At 38.1% G+C, this 26,309-nt stretch overlaps 1 protein-coding gene across 5 annotated transcripts in view; it reads left to right on the top strand.

Annotated features, from left to right (window-relative positions):
- Positions 1-521: 521 nt before the first annotated feature.
- PHKA1 (phosphorylase kinase regulatory subunit alpha 1) overlaps positions 522-26,309 on the top strand; it is a 185,834-nt gene continuing 160,046 nt past the window's right edge. For all 5 annotated transcript variants that reach the window (XM_043895553.1, XM_043895554.1, XM_043895555.1 and 2 more), the window contains exons 1-5: positions 522-932; positions 1,743-1,901; positions 8,752-8,799; positions 10,938-11,106; positions 23,115-23,197. In XM_043895553.1, coding sequence (XP_043751488.1) covers positions 855-932; positions 1,743-1,901; positions 8,752-8,799; positions 10,938-11,106; positions 23,115-23,197 — 537 coding nt within the window. In that variant the 5' untranslated portion in view covers positions 522-854. The remainder of the gene's footprint in view (positions 933-1,742; positions 1,902-8,751; positions 8,800-10,937; positions 11,107-23,114; positions 23,198-26,309) is intronic.

Consider the following 26,309-nt stretch of genomic DNA (forward strand, 5'->3'; position numbering starts at 1 on the left):
TTATACAATCTCCTCCAGCTGCTCTCAGGCCAATTCCCGCCTGGGCCACTCGCTTCCTCAAAGCACACTGCTGCCCTCTCCTTCCCCAGCGCGCCGATTCGCCGCTTTCTGAGGAATAAACCTTAGAGAGTTGTTTCTTTTTTGGTTTGGATCGGAGTAAGGAGATTAATCTGAGCTTTGAGTCAAAAGGATAAAATATAATAAAGACCCGGAAATTCCAATTCTTTAGACCTTGAACGCAGACGATCGTTCTTTCAGGTTTGAAGTTACCGTCGGTTTCGAAAGCTAGGCGGGCAGAAAAACAGCCTCCCTGACATCCTGTATGCGCAGCAAGTGTGGACAACTGAAATAGTCATCTGAGGTGTTTCGAAAATAAACTCCTGATAGCACATTGCCTACGATGACACATTCTCCGCTGCGGGGCGGACAGGGTCGCCGGGGGGCGGGGCGAGTCCGGCCGCCGCGCGCAGCTGCTGGGACCCTGCGGCGCCAGCCCCGCCTCCCGCTTGCGTCTCGCGAAAGGTGGAGGCGGAGCCGCGGCCGGTGACCTGCAGCTCTGGGCCGCTGCGGTCTTCAGTCTCGCTGAGTGGAGCGGAGGATGCAAGAGCTACCCGCGGAGGCCAGACCAGCTTAAGGGAGGCGGCGAGCGGCGCCAGAGGCACTTTGGCTGGGTGCTACAGTGCGGGAGGCACGCGCGGGCGCGGAGGAGTGGTGGCCCCCGGGAGGCCGCAGTGGCCTGGCACTCGGGCTTCCCACATTGAGGGCGGAGCTGCGTTGACACCTCCTTTCTTGGAAGATCGTGGGCCCCTGTGGCACTCTGGCCAGTCGTCTGAGGGGATTGGAAACCCAGCGCGATGAGGAGTCGGAGTAACTCCGGGGTCCGGCTAGACGGCTATGCTAGGCTGGTGCACCAGACCATCCTGTGCCATCAGGTAAGTGAATGGGTGTCGCCTGTGATCACCGAGGATGTGCAGTGTGATAACCTGAATGGAGACCCTGGGTGAACCCGTGTGTGTGCGTGTGTGTGTGTGTGTGTGTGTGTGTTTTGCAGGTTCTCCTTCCCTCTAGCTGGGGAGGCCGTAAAGGACCTTGAAGCAAAGAGGTGTTGGGACCAGAACAGAACCCGAATCAGGCACCATTAACCAGGAGTCCAGAGTTAGAGCTTCTAAGCTCCCCTCCCCGTGCCCCCGCGTCCCCCATATCACAGCTAGGTTCCAGGGGTCAGAGTTGTATGATGCTTTGAAGCTTGTTTATGGACACCGACTCCGACCAGGCCCCAGGCCTGGGAGCCCTCTCCTTCCCCTCCGCCAAAGAAAAAAAGAAGTAGAGGAACTTTTAGCCATCTTTAGACTGTTGTGAAGATCTGAAGTACCGTATGTACTTCATTATAGTTTTTCTACTCTTTTACAGTCCTCTGCTCTACCAGCTGAGCTATCGAAGGGAGCAGTTTTTCTACTCTTTTAATGCTGATTTTTCATTGATAGTTCATTCTTTCTAACTGGAAAGTTAAAACATCTCCTTTCTTTAAAGAATTCCCACATTTCAGACTAGTAAGGCTTCAGCCAGCTCTTTCCCCTTATTCAAGATAGCATTTGCTTGCACTTGGTCAGAAGAGATTATAAACTCAGGAGTGGGGACATAGAAGAAAAACCAAAGTCCCCCAGTACCCATTTGATACACTCTGTTTCCTCATATTAACACCCTATGGTTACCTGCCTGTCCCCTTTTTCTCACCCTTACAGAACCCAGTGACTGGCTTACTTCCAGCCAGCTATGACCAGAAAGATGCCTGGGTCCGGGATAATGTGTACAGCATCTTGGCTGTGTGGGGTTTGGGCCTGGCCTACCGGAAGAATGCAGACCGAGATGAGGATAAGGCAAAAGCCTATGAACTGGAACAGGTACTTAATAAAAATACAAAACTCTGGAACTGGGGGGCAGGAGTGGCAGAGACAGAAGTAATTGTAGTCCACAGGAACTTAGAGAGTGTTTTGCTTTTCTCCCTCCTTCACCTTGCTGAAATTGCACTCCATAAAGCTTTCCTGTATTGTACTGAATATTTTTTTTTTTTTTTTGCAGTGGAAACTTGAAACTTGCTGATTCAGGGAGAGAGGGCAGTCTGTTCTGTTACAGTGGCAAATCCTATCCTCAGATCTTTGCTAAATTTTGTAATCCTCTTTCCAAATAAATGTATTTTGTAGTCTCCAGCATATTTATTCTCATTGAGAGGAATGTTTGGAGGCAGGTATCTACTATTTTACTTCCTTTCTGAAAAAGGTAGGTGGTATTTATATGAGGGTATGGAGAAGGAAATGGCAACCCGCTCCAATATTCTTGCTTAGAGAATCCCATGGACAGAGGAGCCTGGCAGGCTACAGTTCATAGGGTTGAAAGAGTTGGACACAACTTAGCCACCACCACCACCACCATATGAGGGTAACTGATATAAATTAGCAGACTTTCCCAACTAGACACAAGTAAAGACTTTGTTGATTTTTATACCTTAAGCTACTGTTTCCGAGTCTGTTGTGTGTCCTCACCCCCATATCCACCCCAACCTTTTGGGGTAAAATAAGGTCAGATTCAGCAGATGCTTTTAAGCCAACTTTTAAGGCCTTCCACTCAGTTAAAAAAATCCTCTATAGAACTATTAATATTTAGAGACAGGATGCTGTGTCCTCTTGAATGACCAAGAAAGTAATATTCTGGAGTACATGGGATTCTTAATGTTAAGATATTCTGCTGTCAGTTGTAAGGTGTATGTGAATTCTTTTCCATTAGGGGAAAAGATTCTCTCCCTATCAGCCATTTTCTCAAGAGGTCTCCCTAAAGTTAGGCAGTCTGAACTCTGGTCTTCATCTGTAAATCAGAATATTGAGATTTGGTTGTTTTTAAGGACACTAACGTATTGTGGGGTTATAGTCCTCGGCAGTAGGAAAGAGTCATTGTGTTGTCCTCTACAATAGCAAGTACCTCTTATTCCGTTAAGTCATAATTGAGAGGTACTTCAGTCCACTGAAAAAAGCTCTTGGAGTTTTTTCTCTAACCCAGGAAGTACAGATCAACATTTCTGTGACTTACAGAAAACATACATAACCATTATGAGAATTTGGAAAATATAGAGTGTTAAAAAGAATCTGTAATGCTACTGCCCTCCCCCATCCTATGTCTGACTCTGTTTTGCTATTTCGATCTCAATATTTTGTTACGTTTTGCTAGAAATTTATATTAGTAAAACAATAACTAAGATTTTATACCCAATATGATTTGACAGATTTCTTTTTCAATACTGTTGGAAGAAATCTGTGTCTTACCAGTCATTCTGCAAAGCTGACGTTTTTCCTCATGTGTCTCAGGAAGAAAATATTTAACAGAGGACGAGGACAAGAAGTTGTTCATTCTAAAATTTTAATGTTCTGTTAAGCAATTTTTCACACAGCACAAAAATATTTTCTATACCACCACAATGATAATCTTGGAATAACTAAAAAACATTATAGCAATAGGAAACATCTTTTAAAAAGAAACGTTTCTCTGAGAATTCTAGAGGTTCTACAAAGTTTTATTATGAATTAAAACAGATTGTATTATTAAGTCTCATTAATTTTTTTCCTCAATCCTGACTTAGTTAATTTAGACTGGGGATCAGAAAACCATCTCTGTAAAGGCCAGATAGTAAATATTTTTGGCATTGTGAGTCATGTGTAGTCTCAACCTAATTACTCAGCTCTTCCACTACTATGCAAAAGCAACCAGAGACAATACATAAATGAATAAGCCTGATTATGTTCCAAAAAGTTCTATTTACAAAAGCAGGCCATGAACTAGATTTTCCCCAACTACACATGAATGGTACACTGGACTAGTGCTGGTTTGATTCTGGCTGTGGATTGGAATGACTTGAGAAGCTTTTAAGAAATACCTTTACTGGACCTCACCCTAGAACAACTTAGATAAAGCTCTGTAAGTTTAGCCCCAGGGGAATCGCTATTAGAGAAAAATCTGCCTTGTTAATTCTAAAGTGCAGCCAGGGATAATCACTGATCTATGGCTAATAAATGAGCATAAGTGAAATCAAATACAGTAAATTCATAGATTAAATTCCCATCTACTGTCAACTTTCCATTACTGTGTGGATTTTCCCAAACCACTGATTGTTAATCATTTCTGCCCTTCTAACTCTTATCTAGGTTTCTCTCTGAGAAATAATGTCAAAGAACTAAGGAAATTCTGGATGAAAGGGGGACAAGAACTTAGGTGACTATTCTATCCTAGACTGAGAAGAGAAGTATGTACATATATGTTTTTACAAATGCTGTTTCTCTTAGTCACACAGATATAAATTCACACCCATAAAAATAAATAGGCACACAAATAGAGTTAGCTCTTTGACTGCCCCCAACTGAAAAACTTCTTCCTCAGTTTTATTCTCTTTGTGTAGTCTCTCATTTTTTCTCATGGCTTTAACTTGCCTTTATGAGAATGACTTCCAAAGCTTCATCTTTAACTTTAACCTCACTTCAGTTTCAATCCCAGATTTTCATTTGTCTTCTGGTCAGTTGTACCTGAATATATCGTGGCTTCTCAAAATCAGGTCTGATACCTCAGCTTCCCTACTAAAAACAAACAAAATAGGCTACTAAACAACAGAAACTCACCGAATGTCCCTTTTTTCTTATTGGTGTCCTCATTCAACCAGTCATCTGGAAAACCTTACTTCGAACATTTCCATAGTGTGTTCCACGGAACACTAGATCAACTAAGTTTGGAACTATGTTAAACAGCAGGTTTCTTTACTCTATAATTTCTCCGAGCTTTTAATATACTGATATGCATTTTGAATCTAAGACAGGGATGTATTTTACTGTCTTTCCAGAATTTCCTGGACTAGTGCTGGTTTGATTCCTGGGTTGGGAAGTTCCCCTAGAGAAGGGATAGGCTACCCAGTCCAGTATTCTTGGGCTTCCCTGGTGGCTCAGACAGTAAAGAATCCACCTGCAGTGTGGGAGACCTGGGTTCCATCCCTGGGTCGGGAAGATCCCCTGGAGGAGGACATGGCAACCCACTCCAGTATTCTTGCCTGGAGAATCGCCATGGACAGAGGAGCCTGGCAGGCTACAGTCCATGGGGTTGCAAAGAGTTGGACATGACTGAGCCGACTAAGCACAGCATAGTGTTCTATAGTGTTTGAAAAGTGCTTCCCTTAAGGTGATTTTTGACTTTTCTCTCTTGCCTTTTGATACATGAAGACCAAAGTCTGTTAATTCTTACATTTTTCTTGACTCCATCCCCTCCTTTCTATTCCCTGCTGCCTCAGCATTAGTTTAAACCCTGATCACTTAACACTTTTGTGAAAACAACACATAAATTGTCTATTTTCATTCTCAGCAATCTTTCTGTAGCTCTCATTTCCCTACAAGTAAAATCCAAATGTTTTGGATTGATAGTCAAGACTCTTTAGGGTTTGGTCCTAGACTGCTTTCTCAATATTATATCATGCTGGTCCCCTGCATTCTACCCCCAGTTCCGGCCAGGTTGGTATCTTCATTACCTCTCTACCAGTCCCTTGCTGAAAATGTCTGACATATGTGTAAAGACTTTTCATTGTACTATGTGTGTGTGTGTGTGAGTCGCTCAGTCGTGTCTGACTCTTTGCAATCCCATGGACTTTAGTCTGCCAGGCTCCTCTGTCCATGGAATTTTCCAGGCATGAATACTGGAGTTGGTAGCCATTCCCTTCTCCAGGAGCTCTTTTCAACCTAGGGATTGAATCCAGTTTTCCTGCATTGTGGGCAGATTCTTCACCGTCTGAGCCACCAAGGAAGCCATGCTTTCCCATAATTACTAGTAATTTATTCCCATAACATCCTGTGAGTTAAGTATCATTTTCCCTAATTTACAGGGGAAGGGACTGACATAGGGAGATGAAGTTGGCATTTGGTGGTACCGCGAATACTATCTGGGTCTTATGACTTCAAATTCAGTCCTTTTGAATTTTTCCTCCCTCCTCCAGGGAAGCCATAGACATTTCCATCTCCAAATTGTTTTATGAGCTGTTTCTTCACCTATGAAGTCTGATGTCAATCCTACTTTTTCTATGGTTCCTGTATTCATAGACTTCTCAATTTTACAGTGATCACTTCTTTCTCAGGACTGTTTTCTTGGAACTTCTAAATCACTTATGGTCAATGCCATTCAACATGTTCAGTTTTTCATTTAGCAAGCCTTGTGTAATTGTTATGTGCCAAGCCCTGCAATAGATATAAAAATTAAACAGAACAAAATGTTTATATTTAAATCTCAACTTTTTTATTTTTTAACTTGTAAATTTACAGAAAATATTAGAAATTGTAAAATAAATATATTTGTATGTACTCTTAATCTAAGATTCACTAGTTTTTAACATTTTGTCATACTTGCATCCCCTCTATAAACATGTGAACATACAGGTGCACAGCGGTTTTTTTTGGTGAGCCATTTGAGAGTTACTTGCAGACATGAAATATGTATTTTTAAAAATACAGTCTGCTTAACCCATTAATTTAAAAGTTTATTTCTAAAAAAAAAAGTTTATTTCTGAATCTGTCTGCCTCTTTTTCTTAAGAAGTTCATAGCCTAATTGGAGGCGGGGAGATGTATAAACATAGTTACATTAGGACAGATAATGTAGGTACTGTATATAGGAGATAAGTACAAAGTTCTGTGGGAACACACAGGCTGGAAAGTCTAATTTCCCTTGAACAAGGCAAGAAAGGATTCATAGAGGAGTTGGATTTCTGAGGATAAGCCAGAATTGTTACATAGACTATATTTGTAGTTTACGGTTTTTCTTTTTGTAGTTCCGTATTTTTTAGACACATATCTGTCCTGTCTCCCTTTTCTTTATGTTTTACAAAGCCTGATAGAGGCTCATGCTTATCTGATTGAATTTATATCAGTCAGTTCACAAGCACATAGATCCATATCCTCAAAAAAAGATAGAAGATGTCATTTGGTCTGGTTAGAAGCCCTGTGTATGTATAAACATGTATAATTAATGCCAACTAGCGCACCTGAATCAGGAAATGGGCAGTTTAGGGGAATACAAAACATAGATACTTCCCTTCATTCTTAACCATTCCACGCTTCTTATTAATTTTATCCTGACTTGGGATTTGGAACTTGAGGACAAAAATGGCTGACAATGGCCATTCCAGGAGGACGAAAGTGGATGGCAATCAGGACTCCTCCACTGCATCTGTAATTCCCCAGACTTATTTAAATTAAAGAAAATATTGATGGTAGTAGCAGGATTGGATAGTAAGGAGAGTTGAAAGAATAGGATAGAAAATCTGTGAGTATGTAGTGACCTGTAGAAGAGAATTCAGAATCAAAGTCACCCCACAGAGTAAGCAGGCTATGTTTAATACTGTCTAAAACAGTATAATAAAGGATAATCTCTTCCATTAGGATCAAAGTAATGATAGAGATTTTCTCATAGAGGTTGCATTGTTTCACTACTTTATAATAAATGCTTCATGCTTTAAAGGGTGACAAGATCACACACTGCCTATTTGTTCTCTCTATCATTCTCTTTATGTCTTTCCTTGAACCATTGGTAGACAGAAATTACTTACGGAAAGGAACTCTCCCAAGGAAACACTTTATTTTACCCTCAGTAAAAGATTTAAGAAAGAATTGAAACATAATTTAATAGGTTCTTATCTTTTTCATGCCTACAGCTTGTAGTCCCATTTGAATATTTTGAAGGAATAGCAGAATAGTGCAGCTCCTAAGTATTAGGTTAGTTTTCAGAGGTGTCCTGAAGCCACCTCTGAGACAACATTCCTTGGAGTAACCTGCTTATATTTCTTCTGGACTGTGGAACAGAACACTTAGAGAAATGGAGAAGCTCTCTGATGCTGTATTCTTCCAAAACATACTGCCTATCCATGCCAGTGTTGATGGACCCTTCTAGTATCATGTAGTATAACAAGTATATTGTTACTATACTATAATTAAATATACTTATTATATTATTACTATATTTATTATACTAACTAGTATAGTATAACTAATATCATATATTATTACTATATTATAAATAAAGACAATTATTACTATATTATACCAATTAACATAGTATATAATTGGTAATCAGAATTTTGGAGTGTTATGATTAGAACACTAACTACTTTAGAAATTGTCAAGCCCTAGTAAGAGAAATAGTGATGACCTGAGACTTAAGTTTGGGCTTTTTTTTCAAGGCAAGAGAGTTGAGTTGCACTAACAATTCTCGTTTACAGTTATTCTGAAGTTCATTTATTCTTTAAGGGAAATGTCCAGATAATATTTCTATGGACTCTTGAAGATAAGTCTTGGCTAGTTTAGAAAAAAAATAAAAGTGATAATGTTGGCTTTTCTAGGACATAGGATATATTTTAAATATCCTCATAGTGTTATGATTTTTGAGCTAACTTGCCCATTTTTTTCCAGGTGGAATGTCCTCTAATAGGATAGTTGACTTAGTTTTACACAAACCTGTTGGAGCTTGTATTTTTTTTAACTTGAAGGAGTCACCAACTGCAGGTTTTAGTTCCACTTTTAGCTGTAATCTGCTCTTCTGTGTACCTATAAAGTAAATGCCATGTAAATAGGAACCCAGGATAAGGTTACTTGTTCTCAAAAGGTCATGTACCAACTGCAGTTGCTGAGTAAGTGTTCCTGCATCTAGGGATGTTTATAACAGCTTGTTTCCATTTATTTCTGCAGAGTGTAGTGAAGCTGATGAGGGGACTGCTGCACTGCATGATCAGACAGGTATGGCATTGTTAATGCACCCTCTCCAATAAAAGCACATGGTAATTATATATATATATATATATATATATATATATATATATATATATATATATATACATCATATATGTATGTATATATGGTTTATTTTTGTTTTAATTTCACAAATAGTACATACTAATTTTAGGAAACTATAATTGAGGAGGGAAATGTCACCCATGATCTCACCATCCAGTTACCACTGAAGTATTACCTTCCAGTCTTTCCCCCCTCCTCTACAAATGATTTCTTTTATATATTTCATCATTACTGTACATGCAATTATGTATATTGAGTAAAAAGTGATGCAGGTCTTTAAGTTCTCCTCTGAAACCCTTGGGACCAAATAAATTTTACATTTCAGAATTTTTCAGATTTTAAAAGGTAGTACAGTATATATACCATATATTATGTTATGCCCTCAGAAAATCCAGATATCACTCTATAATCAGAAACATTAGTCTCTCTATAGGAAAACATGCATTTTTCACAGTAAGTGGAATAAATAAAAACTCCAAATAGCCCCATGTTAGTTTGAATCAGGTGTTGCCACCAAATGAATTTTGGTACAAAACTTAGGGGGAAAAACCTTTTGGAAATGTTTTAGATTTTAGAATTGGAGTAGAGGGGCCAAGAATTTATATCTTCTAGAATTAATTTGCATTTTCCTAATCTTGAGTCAAGTTGAACATCCTTTCATGTGTGGGTTGAAAATTTGTATTTCGTCTTCTTATATTGCCTTTTAGGTCCTTGACCTCTTTCTCTTTTGGGCTGTCTCTGTCTTGCCTATTTGAGGAGTTCCTCTCCATGATGGATATTAATCCTTTGTCACATGCACTGCAGATATTTTTAGCAGTGTCTGGTTTATCTTTTGGGTTTGCTTATGATATTTTTCCCATTCAAAAGTGTCTTACTAAAAGAAAGTATTTTACTTTTATCCTAGGAGTTCTTTATACATGTTATACTCATTGACTCTGAACTGATTTTCTTGAGCCTAAGAATACATTTTATTAGAAGGAGAAATTGAGGCCCAGATTAATAAAATGACCATCCTGAGACACACAAAAAGTCTAAAGTAAAAAAAAAATCAAGTCCAGACTTCTGAACTTGATCAGTGATCTCTCTACTGGATTGTTTCACGCCCATGATTTTTTTCATTCTTTGCTACTTTTTAATTTTTCTGTATTTTAGATATTTGTATTTTCCACCTTACCAAATAGGTTTAAAGTCACTAATTTCTTGGACTATATTTAAAGATATGATAGTTACTATCATATATCAGATGCACACATAATCAAATTGAAATTTCAGGAAATAAGTCTTTCATTTGTCCCTTGCACAATGTTTCTTTTCTGACCTTGGTTCCAGCTTTCTTTCATGTCTTTTCTTTGTCATTCCATGAGTCTCTCCCCAGCTCCTTTTATTACTCCTTTTTTAAAAATTAATTAATTTTTTTATTTTACTTTACAACATTGTATTGGTTTTGTCATACACTGACTTGAATCCTCCATGGGTGTACATTTGTTACCCATCCTGAACCCCCCTCCCTCCTCCCTCCCCATCCCATCCCTCTGGGTCATCCCAGTGCACCAGCCCCGAGCACCCTGTCTCATGCCTCGAACCTGGACAGGCGATTCGTTTCACTATGATAATTTACATGTTTCAATGCCATTCTCCCATATCATCCCACCCTCGCCCTCTCCCACAGAGTCCCTACTCCTTCAAAATATATCTTCTTGGTTCTACTTTCCCTCAAAATGTCTACCTCTGTTTCAGGAACAAATGTATCTTTTTTACAACTCAGTTATCTCTTATTAAGCTGTTCTCACTCAATCTCTCTGCATCTCAGTTTTTATCTACAAAACAGCAAAACAACCATCTGAAGAGTGAAAGAGAGGTGATGAATAGGAAATAGCTGAGTTCGATGGATATTATTTTCTAATTAAATTGTTTAAATTGAAAAACAATGACAGCAGGGGGAAAGGGGTAACAATGCATTTTAAATATTCACAGTTGCCTGAAGGCCGAATGGAGTGATATATGTCAGAGTACTATTGATGTATGGCATATGGGTTGATTTTCCTGCATACCCTTCTTTTTACTGTTTCTGTTTTCTTCAGGTGGATAAAGTAGAATCCTTCAAGTATAGTCAGAGTACCAAGGATAGCCTCCATGCCAAGTACAACACCAAAACCTGTGCCACTGTAGTGGGTGATGATCAGTGGGGACACCTGCAGTTGGATGCTACCTCTGTGTACCTGCTCTTCTTAGCACAAATGACTGCCTCAGGTCAGTACAAGGACAGAAATACGGAAATCACTGTAGTGTGGAGCACTTGCCCTGGCACATGTGGTTTCTCTAATGGTGTTGTCCAGAAAACAACATAGATGTTTACACTGCTCAAAGATACACATTGGAAATATAATATTTTGCAAATTTTATACAGAGAAACTCTCTAAAGTGTAGTTAGCACAAGTATGGACTACTCATTAATATATATTTTTAATTGAGAACCAGGAAATCTGGGATTTTCTTTAGATAGGTATTTTTATCTTTTATTAATCCTCAGATACTATAAAATGGGAAAGAAGGACTAAGGTTTATTACTTGTTAGTATTAACATCACTTACTTTGTACTATTCTTTATGAATGTATTATATACAAGGCATCTGTCTATAGGCATCTAATTTATATTAAGAAAATTAACTTTGGAATCAGGGGCTTCCCTGGTGGCTCAGAGGGTAAAGCGTCTGCCTGCAATGCAGAAGACCTGGATTCAATCCCTGGGTCAGGAAGATCCCTTGGAGAAGGAAATGGCAACCCACTCTAGTACTCTTGCCTGGAAAATTCCATGGACAGAGAAGCCTGGTAGACTACAGTCCATAGGATTACAAAGAGTCAGACACGACTGAGCGACTTCACTTTCCTTTTGGAATCAGAATTCAATGTTTTCTATTATTGAATAACACACCCTGTTCAGATGGCTTTTTTAATCATTTTGGATGTTTTACTAGAAAAGGAAATTATAACAACCAACATAATTTCCTTTTATTTCTCTTAAATTAGGGAGGACTAAGAATCTGATTACATTCAGTTTATAAATTAAGTAGGACTTTACCAGATCTTCCTGAGTAAATGCATGTACTTCTCACGATACCACATCTTTGACATTTCAGTTTCTTTATCTTGTTATCTGCTTACAGAGCTCCTTCGTACTAAGGGCATTCAGGGTGAGAATTACCCCAGAATACTTTTCTCTTTTCTTGCAGAAATAAATACTTGGTGATAAAGCTTCCTTTTTTTTTTTCCTCCCCTCTAGAACAACACACATCCCGGAGATTGAATAACCTTTTCTTAAAATTATGTCTACTCGCGTACTCCTTTCTTTTGGAGGGGAAATTCCTCCCTGAGTAAATGTATCTTTTAGGTAGGTTTTAGTGGCTCAGATGGTAAAGAATCTGCCAGCAATGCAGGCAACCCAGTTTCGATGCCTGGGTCAGGAAGATCCCTTGGAGAAGGTAATAGCTACCCACTCCAGTATTCTTGCCTGAAGAATCCCGTGGACAGAGGAGCCTGGTGGGCTACAGTCCATGGTGTTGCAAAGAGCTGGACACAACTGAGTGACTAACAGTTTCACTTTTCACTTAGGTAGATTTTATTTAACTTAAGTAGAATGGTAACTATAATTCCATTTCTAATATTCTTCTAATACCAACTCTGGAGTGTTTTTCTACAAAGCAGTGTCTGAATATCCCTTGTGGTTTTTCATTTTGAGCCCCAAAGGGAAGCAGAAATATACTAAAGAGGTTTATAAGAGACCATTCATTCAACAAAAGTTTGTTGATTCCTGACTTAATGTTTGATTTTCAACACCATTAGCTGACTTTGATAAGTACTTGGAATAAGGTAGATATTTGATCAAGCAAGTCTTTGAGGAATAAGTTGAAATAAGTAGAAATTCACAAGCCAAAAAAGGGAAGGGAATAGCAATGACTATAGCATAGAATTTTGAAATGTACGGGCCACCAAGGTAAGGCTAGATATCTCCCTTGGTTAGACTGTAAGATAGATCTGGAAAAATGGCAAGCGATAGAGCTAAAAACTTGGGGCTAACTGTTTAAGGGCCTGTGTACCATACTTTGGTTTCCCAACTGGCTCAGTGGTAAAGAATCTGCTTGCCAATGCAGGAGACCCAGGAGATGTGGGTTCAACCTGTGGATCGGGAAGATCCCCTAGAGAAAGAGATGGCAACCCACTCCATATTCTTGCTTGAAAATTCCATGGAAAGAGGAGCTTGGTGGGCTACAGCCCATGGGGTCATAAAAGTCAGACACGACTTAGCAATTGAGCACACATGAACATACCATGCTAAGTAGTTTGGAGTTTAGTCTATAGTCAATAGAAAGCCACTCAAGATAAATAATAAAGAAAGTTTCAAACAGCAGGAAGATAGATTGGATGGAGGAGAAAATTAAGATGGGACTTCCCCTGTGGCTCAGTGGTAAAGATTCCACCTAACAATGCAGGAGACACAGGTTTGCTGCCTGGTCCAGGAAGATCCCACATACCACAGAGCAGCTAAGCCCATGTGCCACAACTACTGAGCCTGTGCACTAGAGCCTAGGAGCCACAACTGCTGAAGCCCTCGTGCCCTAGAGCCCATGCTCTGCAACAAGAGAATCCACTGCAATGAGAAGTCTGTGCACTGCAACTAGAGAGAAGCCCCCATTCTCTGCAAGAAGAGAAAAGCCTACACAGCAGCAAAGACCCAGCACAGCCAAAAATGAATAAATACAATTATTTTTTTAAAAGATAGAGGACTAGTTAGAAGCTTAGTAAAAATAGGCATGAAATGATGTAGAATTTATGTAAGGCAGTTGTCTTGAGGATTAAAAAAAAGAGTTGCAAGAGATAATTGAGAAGTAAAATATGAAAGATCTTTATGTAAAATTTAGCAATTCTCTGAACATTTTTGAATTCTTAAAAATCTCAACTTTGGTTAAACGAGAGGCTTAGACAGAGGCTGATTGCAACTTAGAGGATAGTAGCAGAGGAGCTCCACAGACCCTCTCCCCAGCAAAATAACCATAAATGGTGAAAATTAATTTTAGAAAACCAAACATTTAAAGTTATTGGAGATTGTCCTAAGGGTACACAGCAAGTGGAGAAACATTTATTCAAAGATATCTAAATCTTAGCAGTAAGAAAGTATAGCATTTGGGTCACAACCTCTTCCTTCCCCTGCCCCAAGCTCACCATGACAGAAGCACTATTTGAAGTGAATGCAGCCAGGAATACAAGGCTCCCTCCCCGCTCCCCACCTCAGCTCTCAGTCTAAGGCTGTGATATCTTCCTGAGAGAGAGAGGTAGGTTACCAGCACTTCTTACTCTCCCCAGCTCTGTGTTGCAGAATTTCTAATCCAGTCAAGAATGACTTAGAGGTTTAGAACTCCTTTCCTACCCCCTAGTCCCACTAATGGAGTGGATGCTTAACCACAGGCAGAGCAGACCAAGAATACTAGGCCTGACCCACCTTTCTAGTAGCATGGATGGTAGAGCAGGCCATAAGAACAGAAAAATCCATAGCTCCTCCCAAGATAACTGATTTTTGGAACAGAATGTGGAGAAGTTCAAGACTAAGGACACTCTCAGAAACAATGAAGATTTTGGTTCTAAGAAATTAAGAGGAGTCTGATAACTCAATAATACGAGCAACAAGCTAACCTGTAGACTAGCTAGCCATTTTAACTGAGAACCAAGGAAAGAGAGAGCTAAAAAAAAGCCCTCCTGGGATTAGAACAACTGTCAAAGACTGGCATGAGACTAAATGAAATGGGACCTGAATTTAATTGAATGAAACTGTCAACAATTTATGCCTCAGGGCCTTGTACAACATAATAGAACAATTAATTGACAATTAGTGGAGATTAACATCTGATACCAACAGAGACAAATCACAGATCCCTTCTCAGCCTTATGGCTAAGATCAAGTGTAATGGATCACAGAAAGAGACAAATTGCTAAAGCTAAAACCACTATCCTCCTGGGGTGACAGTGTATATATCCAGGGCAGCACGCTCTGAGGAACAACTTCAGGGGCTGCATACTATGGGGTAAATAAATTTCACTGAAATAATCCATGTCACTAAACAAATAAACAGGTAAACAATTCCCATAAGGGAAAATATCAATACCTATATATTATCTATAATATCTGGTTTTCAGCAAAAATTTATGAGGCATGCAAAGAAGCAGGAAAGCCTGAGCCAACAGAAGAAAAAGCGGGTGGTAGAAGATGCCTTTGAGAGGAAGCATATGTTGAATTTAGGGAAAAAAGACTTCAAAGCAGTTACTTTATAGTAACTTTTATAAGTGTCCAGAAAGCTAAAGAACACAATGCTTAAAGAAATAAAGGAATATACGATTATTGCATTTCATCAAATAGAGAATTTCAATAAAGAGATAAAAATGAACCAAACGGAAAGTTGAAAAATATAGTAACTGAAATGAAAGACTCATTTTGTTGTTGTTTAGTCACTAAGTCATGTCTAACTCTTTTTGACCCCATTGACTATAGCCCACCAGATTCCTCTGTCCATGGAATTTCCCAGGCAAGAGTCCTGGAGTGGGTTGCCATTTCCTACTCCAGGGGTCTTCCTGACCCAGGGATCGAACCCACATCTCCTGCTTGGCAGGTGGATTTTTGCCACTGAGCCAGCTGGGAAGCCCAAAAGACTCACTCAGTTCAGTTCAATCGTTCAGTCGTGTCTGACCCTTTGAAACCCCATGGACTGCAGCATGCCAGGCTTCCCTGTCCATCACCAACTCCTGGAGCTTGCTTAAACTCATGTCCATCAAGTCAGTGATGCCATCGAACCATCTCATCCTCTGTCGTCCCCTTTTCCTCCCACCTTCAATCTTTCCGAGCATCAGGGCCTTTTCCAATGAGTCAGTTCTTCGTGTTAGGTGGCCAAAGTATTGGAACTTCAGCTTCAGTATCAGTCCTTTCAATGAATATTCAGGGCTGATTTCCTTTAGGATTGACTGGTTGGATCTCCTTGCAGTTCAAGGGACTCTCAAGAGTCTTCTCCAACACCATAGTTCAAAAGCATCAATTCTTCAGCACTCAGCTTTCCTTATAGTCCAACTCTCACATCCATACATGACTACTGGAACAATCATAGCTTTGACTATATGGACCTCAGTAGAGAGACTCAATTGATTTGAGCTGGCAGAGGGAAAAATCAGCATATTTGAAGACAGATCAACAGAGATTATGCTGTTTGAAGAGCAGGAAATAACAGTAAAGCAAAACGAATAAAACCCCAGAGAAATGTAGGACACCAACCACTACCAACTCATGTGTAATAAGAGAAGAGTAAGGAGCAGAAAACATGTTTAAAGAAATAATGGGACTTCCCTGGTGACCAGTGGTTAAGAATCTGCCTGCCAGTGCAGGGTACACAGGTTCGAGCCGCAAAGTTTCTACATGCTGTGGGGCAACTAGGCCCATGTGCTGCAACTACAGAGCCCATGTTCTAGAGCCTGAGAGCCACAAGTACTGAGCCCATGCACCTAGAGCCTGTGCTCCGCAACAAGAGAAGCCACCGCAATGAGAAGCCCATGCACCACAACTATGGAGTAGCCCCTACTTTCTGCAACTAGAGAAAGCCCACACATAGCAATGAAGACCCAGCATAGCCAAAAAAATAAAATCAATCTTTATTGAAATAAAAGAAATAATGAATGAAAACATCCCAAATTTAGTGTAAAACATTAATCTACATATCCAAGGAGCTCAAAGATTTCCAGGTAGGATAAACTGAGATCCATATTCAGAAACATCATAGTAAAAAGTTAAAACATAGTTAAAAGCTAAAAACAAACATCTTGAGAGCAATATGAGAAAAATGACTTGTTATGTATATGAAAGTCACTCAGTTGTGTCTGACTCTTTGTGACCCCATAGACTATAGCCTGCCAGGCTCCTCTGTCCATGGAATTCTCCAGGCCAAGAATACTGGAGTATTCCCTTCTCCAGGGGATCTTCTCAACCCAGGGATCAAACCCAGGTATCCCTCATTGCAAGCAGATTCTTTACCATCTGAGCCACCATAAAGGGAATCCAGATAAGATTATCAGCTGACTTCTTTTCAGAAAAAAAGTAGAGGCCAGAAGACAGTGGAATGGTATGTTTAAAAGGCTGAAGAAAGGAAGTATAACCAAGAATCTTATAATTATCTTTCAAAAAAACAAACTGAGATAAAGACATTCCCAGGTAAATAGTGAGAGAATTTGTTGCTAATAGACCTATGTTAGGTGCTTAGTCACTTCAGTCATGTCCGACTCTTTGCAAACTTAAGGGCTGTAGCCTGCCAGGCTCCTCTGTCCGTGGGATTCTCTAAACAAGAATACTGGAGTGGGTTGCCATGTCCTCCTCCAGGAGATCTTCCCGACCCAGGGATTGAACAGATTCTTATGTCTCCTGCATTGGCAGGCGGGCTCTTTACCACTAGCACCACCTGGGAAGCCCAGACCTACTTTACAAGAAATACTAAAAGAAGTTCTTTATACTAAAATAAGGTGACCAAAGGCAGTAGCTGGAATCTACACACACACAAACCAGACCACTGGTAAAAATAATTATAAAATATGGTATAATTACATATTTCTTTTTTCTTATCTTAACTGACCTAAATGAGTTTGAGCAAGCTCTGGAAGTTGGTGATGGACAGGGAAGCCTGGTGTGCTGCAGTCCATGGAGTCGTGAAGAGTCAGACATGACTGAGCGACTGAACTGAACTGACCTAAAAATCAATTGTATAAAACTTGTTTTATACATTTTATACAATAACCTGTATTGTGCTTATAGCATATAAAAATGTAAATATATTTGATAATATCAGAACCAAGGAGGTGGGTGGGAGCAAAACTATATTGAATTAAGAAAAAGATAACCAAATCATAACTCAACCCCACAGGAACAAATGAAGAAAATGAGAGATGGTAAATTAGAAAGACATCCTATATTCATGGATTAGAACACTTACTGTTAAGATAGCAACATTCCCCAAATTGATCTATAGATTCAATGCAATTCTTGTGCACATTCCAGCTGTCTTCTTTGTAAAAAATGACAAGCTGTTTCTAAAATGTATATGGAAATCCAAAGGACCAAGAATGGTCAAAACAATTTTGAAAAAGAAGAACAAAGTTAGAGGACTCACACTTTCTTATTTCAAAACTTACTTCCAAATATTGTGATACTGGCATAAGGATAGACACATAGAATAACAGAATAGAACTGAGAGTCCAGAAGCAACACATGGTCAGTTGATTTTTGACAAGGATGCCAAGATAGTTCAGTGGGGAAAGAATGATGCTGGGAAAACCAAATATCCACATGCAAAAGAATGAAATTGGACTTCTTCTCTACCATAGACAAAAACTAACACAAAATGAATCATAGACTTAAATGTAGGAAGGAAAACTAAAAGGTTTTAATCCAGTAGGGCTTCTATAACAGAATACTGCAGAATGGGTGGCATAAAGAACAGGAATTTATTTTCTCAGAATTCTGGAGGCTAGAATCCAAGATCAAGGTGTCAGCAGTGCTGGTTTCTGATGAATCATCTCACCTTGGCTTGCAGACAACCACCTTCCCTGCTGTGTCTTCATATGGCCTTTTCTCTCTGTGTGTGCACTCCTGATGTCTCCTTTCATAATTATACCAATCCCTATTGTATAAGGGCCCCACCCTTATGACCTCATTTAATGTGAATTACCTCCTTAAACCTTAGACTTCCCTGGTGGCTCAGACAGTAAAATGTCTGCCTACAATGTCGGAGACCCGGGTTCAATCCCTGGGTTGGGAAGATCTCCTGGAGAAGGAAATGGCAACCCACTCCAGTATTCTTGCCTGGAAAATCCCATGGATGGAGGAACCTGGTAGGCTATAGTCCATGGGGTCGCAAAGAGTTCGACATGACTGAGTAACTTCACTTCACTTCACCTCCTTAAAAGCCTCACTTCTAAGTACAGTCACATTGGGGGTTAGGGCTTCAACATATGAATTTCATGGGGGAAATTTTGAGTTTATAACAAACATTTAGGGGAAAATATAGGATTAAATCTTCCTCACCTTGGCTTAGACAAGGCCCTGTTAGATATGACACCAAAAGTATAAGCAAATAAAGGAAAAATAAATTGGAATTTGTCAACTTAAGATAAACTTATGTTTAACAACTCTTGGGCTTCAAAGAACCCTTTCAAGAAAGAGAAAAAATACCCACAATATGATAGAAAATATTTACAAATCATATATCTGGTAAGAAACTTGTATCTAGAGTATGTAAAGAACTCTCACAACTTGACAGCAAAAAGATAACCTAATCTGAGATGGGCCAAGAATCTGAATTGACATTTCTCCAAAGATATTCACATGACCAATAAATACATGAAAAATTGCTGAACATCATTAGTCACTAAGGAAATGAAGATGCAGACCATAATGAGATACCATATCACACCCTCTGGAATGGCTGTAATCAAAAAGACAGAAAATAAAAGTTTCTGAAGATATGGAGAAATTGGAACCTTCATATGTTGCTGATGGAAATGTAAAATAGTACAGCCACTTTTTGGTAAAAGAGTCTGGCAACTCTCATAAGGTTAAACAGAATTACCATATGATCTAGCAGTTTCATTCTTAGGTATATATTCAGGAAAAATGAAAACATTTTTACTAAAAAGCTTGTGCTCATGCATGAATTTTCATAGCAGCATTGTTCGTAGTAGTCAAAAAATAGAAACAACATAAATGTGTATCAACTACTCATTGGATAAATAAAATGTGATATACCTGCACAATTGAATGCTTTTAGCAATAAAAAGAAATGAAGTACTGATACATGCTTCAACATGGATGAACCTTGAAAACATTATGCTAAATGAAAGAACCCAGACACAACAAGTCACATATTGTATGATTGCATTTGTAAGAATAGTATGGCAAATCTATAGAGATATAAAGCACATGAGTGATTGCTTGGCCAGGACTGGGTACAGAATGATGGGACAAGTGTTGAAGGGAAATGGGGAGTGACTGCAATGGATACAAGATTTCTTTGGAGGGATGGTGAAAATGTTCTAAAATTGATTATGGTAATGGTTGCAGAACTGTGAACCCTAAAAACCACTAAATTATTTACTTGAAATGGGTGAATTATATGGTATGTGAAGAAGATCTCAATATTACTGTTTTTAAAAATAAGGGAGAGAGAGGCTTAATTTTAGGCAAGTGCAAATCAGTCTGTGGAGTAGACCACTGGGTCAGCCTCATTTCTGGATATTTTAGTATGCTTTATGCATCACTGCCATCTTTGGCCTTACCCAAGCCCTACTTCATTTCACCTGTGTATCTCACCTCTGCACCCTCTTTTCTTTTTTTTTCCATCTATTTTTATTAGTTGGAGGCTAATTACTTTACAATATTGTAGTGGTTTTTGCCATACATTGACATGTAAATCCATGGCTGATTCATATCAATGCACCCTCTTTTCTACAGGTAGTGCCTTGGCTCCATAGAAGGGACAGGAACCAGATGTTATGTGTGGTCTTGCTTCAAGAGACAGGTCCTCTCCTGTGGTTAACAGGGTTGTTTAAGATCATTCAATAAATAATTATTGAACATCTACTATTCAAAATATTGTTTAATATCATTCAAATTAGACTATGAGTTACTTTTAGGGGCTATATGAGATGTTTTGGGGGGCTACAAATATGAATAAGATTTCTTCAAATTCAGGTAAAGATTTATCTGTGGTACAAAGTAAAAACTAAGTTCATAAGAGCAAGAAAAATAAAATTATGTGAAGCACAGAAGAGGGGAATCAATGAGAACATCACAAGAGGAGACAGCATTTGAACTGGACCTTGAAATAACAGTTAGGATTTCAAGATATGGAGAAAGCTGTGTAAGCAGAATATCATGAGCAAAAGGACAAATGGTAGATGTGTGTCATTTATATGGTATAGTGACTAGTTAGTCTAAGTTGAGTCTAAGTTGAGTCTAAGTGAATCTAAGTTGAGTCTAAGTGACTAGTTGAGTCTAAGAGATTGTCAAAACTGGTTTCACACTTACTACCTTATCTCAGTCTATGTTCAAGTATCTTGGCACACAAAGCTGACAAAATAAAGCTATGAAGCTGATGTCCAATATTACTGCCTCTCTTTTTTTCCTCTCTATCCAAGAGGTTAAGGTGGGTCAATACCACTACAAAAAAGACCCTTTGCTCCCCATGCTGCCCTGTGCTGTGGTTTCTGTTTTGACAGAGCCACGGATCAGGAGGAGTTTGCAATCTGATGATCTGAATCGTATAGTCATTTTTAATTTTTAACTTAGAGTTCTGTGATTTAAAATATTTGTCAATAAATCAGAAATTTAAATGCAAAAAAAAATAAACTGAAAGCACTAGAAACATTCATGAGATAAAACTTTAATAAAAACTTCTGAGAAGAAAAATATACTGTAGGCAAAATGGAAGGTCAAACAAACTAGGAAAAATACTTGCAACACATATGATGGGCAAAAGTCCAATTTCTTTAATATTTATTAATATATTAATAACAGAAAGATGGTCAATTCAATATAAGTTGAAGGATATGAAAATGCAAAAAGTTCATAGGAAAAGAAATACAGCTGGCTTATAAACATAAGACTCACAACCGTACTCAAAATAAAAGAGCTACAAATTAAAGTGTAAGGATATTCTATCTCTGATCCATTAGAGTAGTAAAGATCAAAAACTTTTATTAAAGCCTGTGTTTACAAACATGTTGGAAATAGGCAGGCAGTGCTGGTTGGTATGTAAACCATGGAATTTCTTTGCAGAATAACATGCTGATGATTATCAACATTTAATGTACATGTGGTGAATTATTTAGAGAGAGGAGTACCAATGTTTGTAGCTTACTTAGAAATTTATCAAAAATTGGAAGGAATGTTGGATGGATATATACATGATTTAAAAGTATAGTAAAATGTTAATGGTTGAGTCCAGATGGTGTGTAAAATCTACAGGTGCCACTATAAAATTCTTTCCTTTTTCGTTTGAAAATATTCAAAATAAAATGTTGGAAAAAATAATATGCATGAATCTGTGACTCAGTAGTTAAGAATTTACCTTGATATACTGGTGCATGTGCACAAAGATATAAACACACAGATATTCATTGCAGCATTGATAGTAGTAATGAAAGATTAGATACAACCCAAATGTCTTTCATTAGGGAACTGGTTATACGAATAGTTTTTCAGTGGAATGCTATGTAGTCATTTTTTTTTTTAATGAGGCAGATATATTTGTCTCCAAGTTGTATATTAAAAAAGCAAGGTGCAGCATATTTTTGCATAATTTTTATATATGCATAATGTATCTCTGAAAGGATACAGAGGAAACTGGTTAAGATTGGTTTCTTCTAGAGAGGAAACTTGGTAGGGTGGGAGTGATGTGATCCTGATGGGGAGAAAAACTTTCACTGTGTAATTGTTGGTATTTCCCTTGATGGCAGGGAAAGGAGAGGAGTTAGTTTTTAAACAAAAATGGATCATGTTGTACACACTTGGAAGCAGTATAGTATCTTGGTTAGGAACTTGGTCTCTGAAATGAAACAAAAGTTGACAGTCAATTGAGTCCTATTTCCACTATGTATTAGTTTCATGGCTTTAGGCAAATATTTAACTTCTGTAAGCCTCAGGCAGAAAATAGAGGTAACCACCTCTTAGAGTTGTTGTGAAAATTGAATGTATAATTCATGTAAAATATTTTATTTATAAGCTCTCTTTGTATAGTTCAAATTTAGATTAATTATCATTTTTACTCTCCAAAATATGGTTTTGGGTTCTTAAAATCATAATCTTCACCCACTTATTATTTAGACTCCCTCCAAGCCTTCTTTAAAATGTTTATCTTTCTTTTTCCAGATGCCTAGGTTTATACATTTAAACACAGCACCAATTAGTTACCTGTAGAATTAGAAGTCTGAGAATTTTCATTAAAACAAATATCAATCAAAATTCTTCCATTTTAAAACATTCTGGTGCCTCACTTAGTTGAAAACTAGCCTAGGACTGATTTGTGGTATTATTTTTATATTTTAGAAATCAAAGTGCTTCTTGATTCCTAAGCAGGAGTGGGACTCTTTGGGAGTAAGGGGGTCAGTTAGTCACTATGGCTGCCTATAAAGCCTGTAGTGATAATTGACTAGCTCTATACCTTTATTCTCTTTTTCCTCAGGACTTCATATTATCCACAGTCTAGATGAAGTTAATTTCATACAGAACCTTGTGTTTTACATTGAAGCTGCATATAAAACTGCTGTAAGTACTCATTTTGGAATGAATTTTAAACCTGTGATGTTTTAAATATACTGAACAACCTATTGCTTCTCCTAAGGCTGCCACTCATAGTGAACCAGTCTGTAAGGCTTCTGGCAGAAGTTGCCTTCAGCCTCTTTCATTACTAAGCTCTGTCGTCCTTCTAGCGTTTATGGTTAAATGGGAGCAGAATAGCTAAGGAGTATTATCGGTCAGTTAGCTACTTAGAAATAAAGTTTAGTCGTGTGTTTAATATCATCTGTAGACATTGATTCAATGCTTACTATACAAAAATAATTACTCTTTTTTACAACTACCATATGAGGTAGGTTTTTAATTAAGTCATTTTTTAATGAGGTCATAATATATTTAACATCTCTCTCAGAAATTACTATTCTTCATTGCACGATGCTCATTGTGTTGAAAATGGCTGTGTCATATACAGTTCAGTGTTTTACTCATTTAATTGTTTTGGTTTGGTTAGTTGTTTTTTCAGGTGTGAGGGAAAATCTGGAGCCTGTCCCTCCTTATTTACCAGAAGTGAAGTGAAAGTCGCTCAGTCGTGTCTGACTCTTTGCAACCCCATGGACTGTAGCTCACCAGGCTCCTCTGTCCATAAAATTCTCCAGGCAAGAATACTGGAGTGGGTAGCCATTCCCTTCTCCAGAGAAGGGTAATACTAATACAGACATATTTGGTGCAAACATATTATTTGTTGATAGATTTTTGTTTTCTGATACCACAAGCCTGCTGTGATGCAGGGTTAAAACCAGGGTTTTCTGACCTCTATTGTAGCCAAGCTTGCAGCAGTAGAATTAATGATATTTGTGCCTTCTTATACTCTAATCTTTGCTGCACAAACTAGGGTAGAGCTGGGTTTAGGGGCAGATGAGACTCGCTATGGGATAAATATGGCTTACCTTTCTGAAACTTCATCTTTTGACACAGAGATTTGATATTAAAAGTAACTTAAGGTAAATACCAAAATAAATACAGGTGTGTGTGTGCATGTGCAAGCATGTGTGTGCATATGAGTATTTCCAAGTTCTGTTCAATGAGAGAGCTTAGATGCCTGACACCACAGTGGCAATGAGCGCTGGTACTCAGGTCTTGAATGTAACTATCATTCTCTAATAAAAGGAATGCAAATTCCTTGTAAAAGTGGTTGATTCCACTGGGACAGGGAAAATACAAGATGAGACTGTATTTGAGCATCTTATGACAGAAAGGGAGGAAGTGTTTTTAAAAATGGAGCATGTTAAAAGAAAACAGGAGCCAATTTAGAAGAACTCCCAATGGCCAGAGCTGGAACAATTTGAGCAAAATAAATAATGGTAACATTTTATTACAACCCAGAGAATAAACTGAATATCTTTAAGTTCATACTGATATAAATAAATAGCTGAGTAAAAAATGAGGGAGAAAGGATAGTACTTCCTTAGAGAAGGACTGTAATTAATAAGTGTAGAGGTAATAAAGGAACTAGAAAATCACCATTGAAACACCACTATGATTGTTGCAGGGATAATTCACTGATGGATGCTAAATTAGTGGATGGATATTCAAGGAGAAACAAGATATTTGCACAGTCATAAAGTTTATCTCTGAAGATATATATTAATTACAGGCATATCTCATTTCACTGTTTCACTCTCTTGCACTTAGCAGTTACTTGTGATTTTTACAAATTGAAGGTTTGTGACAACCCTATGTCAAGTAAGCCTATTGGTGCAATTTTTTGAACAACATTTGCTCATTTCATGTCTCTGTTACATTCCGGTAATTCTTGCAGTACGTCAAATCCTCCACCAGCAAAAAGATTTTGATTCACCCAAGTCTCAGATAATGGTTAGCATTTTCTAGCAATAAGATATTTTTAAATTAATGTATGTACATTGTTTTTTTAGACTTAGTACTGTTATAAACTTAATAGACTACAGTGTAGTATAAATATAACTTTTATATGTACTGAAACCAAAAAGTCATATGACTTGCTTTAATGCAATATTTGCTTTATCACTGTGGTCTGTAACTGAATCCACAGTATCTCCAAAGGATGCTTGCAATTAGTATAATAATATAATAGGAAAATGATAACAGTAGAATGGAGAAACTCTGTAGACACTACCTTAACCAAGTGATGAAGGTTGTTACAAGTAATAAGACATCAACATTGTGTACCCCTGATATGATGCACTAAGAAGGAGCATAATGTTTATAGAATTCTAGTATTCTTGCCAAAAATGCATAACCTCAATCTAATCAAGAGAAGATATCAAGGAAACCCAAATTGAGGGAAATCTATTAAATATATGACCATTAATCTTCAGAAGTGTCAAGGTATAAAAGACAAGGCTTGAGAAACTGTAACTGGAAGAGATTTAAGGAGGCACGACAAATGCAGCATGGTATTCTGGATTGCATCCTGGAATATAGAAAGGCTCTCAGTGGAAAAACTAGTGAAATCCTATGAAAGTCCATAATTCGGTTACTAATATTTTACTCATGTAAATTTCACTTTGACAATTGTACTATGGCTGTGTCAAGTGTTAACATTAAGGGAAGCTGAGTGAAAAGTGTATAGGAACTCACTGCTATTCTTGAAACTTCTCTGTTAATCTAATATTATTTAGAAATGAACAAGTTTTAAAAAGTAATTTTAAATGTTATCTTTGTATTATCGAGGAGCTGTATAGCACTATGGTTAAGAATGTAGGCTTTGGAGAACTTGGACTCTAATTTTAGCCCTGTCATTCATTAACTATGTGACCTTGGGTGAGTTGCTTAACCTCTCTTTGCACCTCAGTTTCATCTATAAAATGTAAGGATTAAGGATGATAATAATGTAAAGTGCATAAGTAAGTTCTTGGTACATTGTCATTGCCAATAGAGAATAAAATTAGAATGGATATTTAAGATAAAATATTTGAGTTGATGTTTAGGCTCTGTTTCTTAGACCCCCTAGATATCCGCTTTGATGAAAAATTTTGATAAGGACCTCTTTAGATGAACTAAGTTACAGTTCTTAGCCATCAACGTATCTTCTAATTTCTTGGAGTCCCCAAGAGAATTGAAAGCTAGTGGGGAAATAGTTATAGGGGGAACTCAACTCCTT

This window comes from Cervus elaphus, chromosome X (assembly GCF_910594005.1).
Source record: "Cervus elaphus chromosome X, mCerEla1.1, whole genome shotgun sequence".
NCBI lineage: Eukaryota > Metazoa > Chordata > Mammalia > Artiodactyla > Cervidae > Cervus > Cervus elaphus.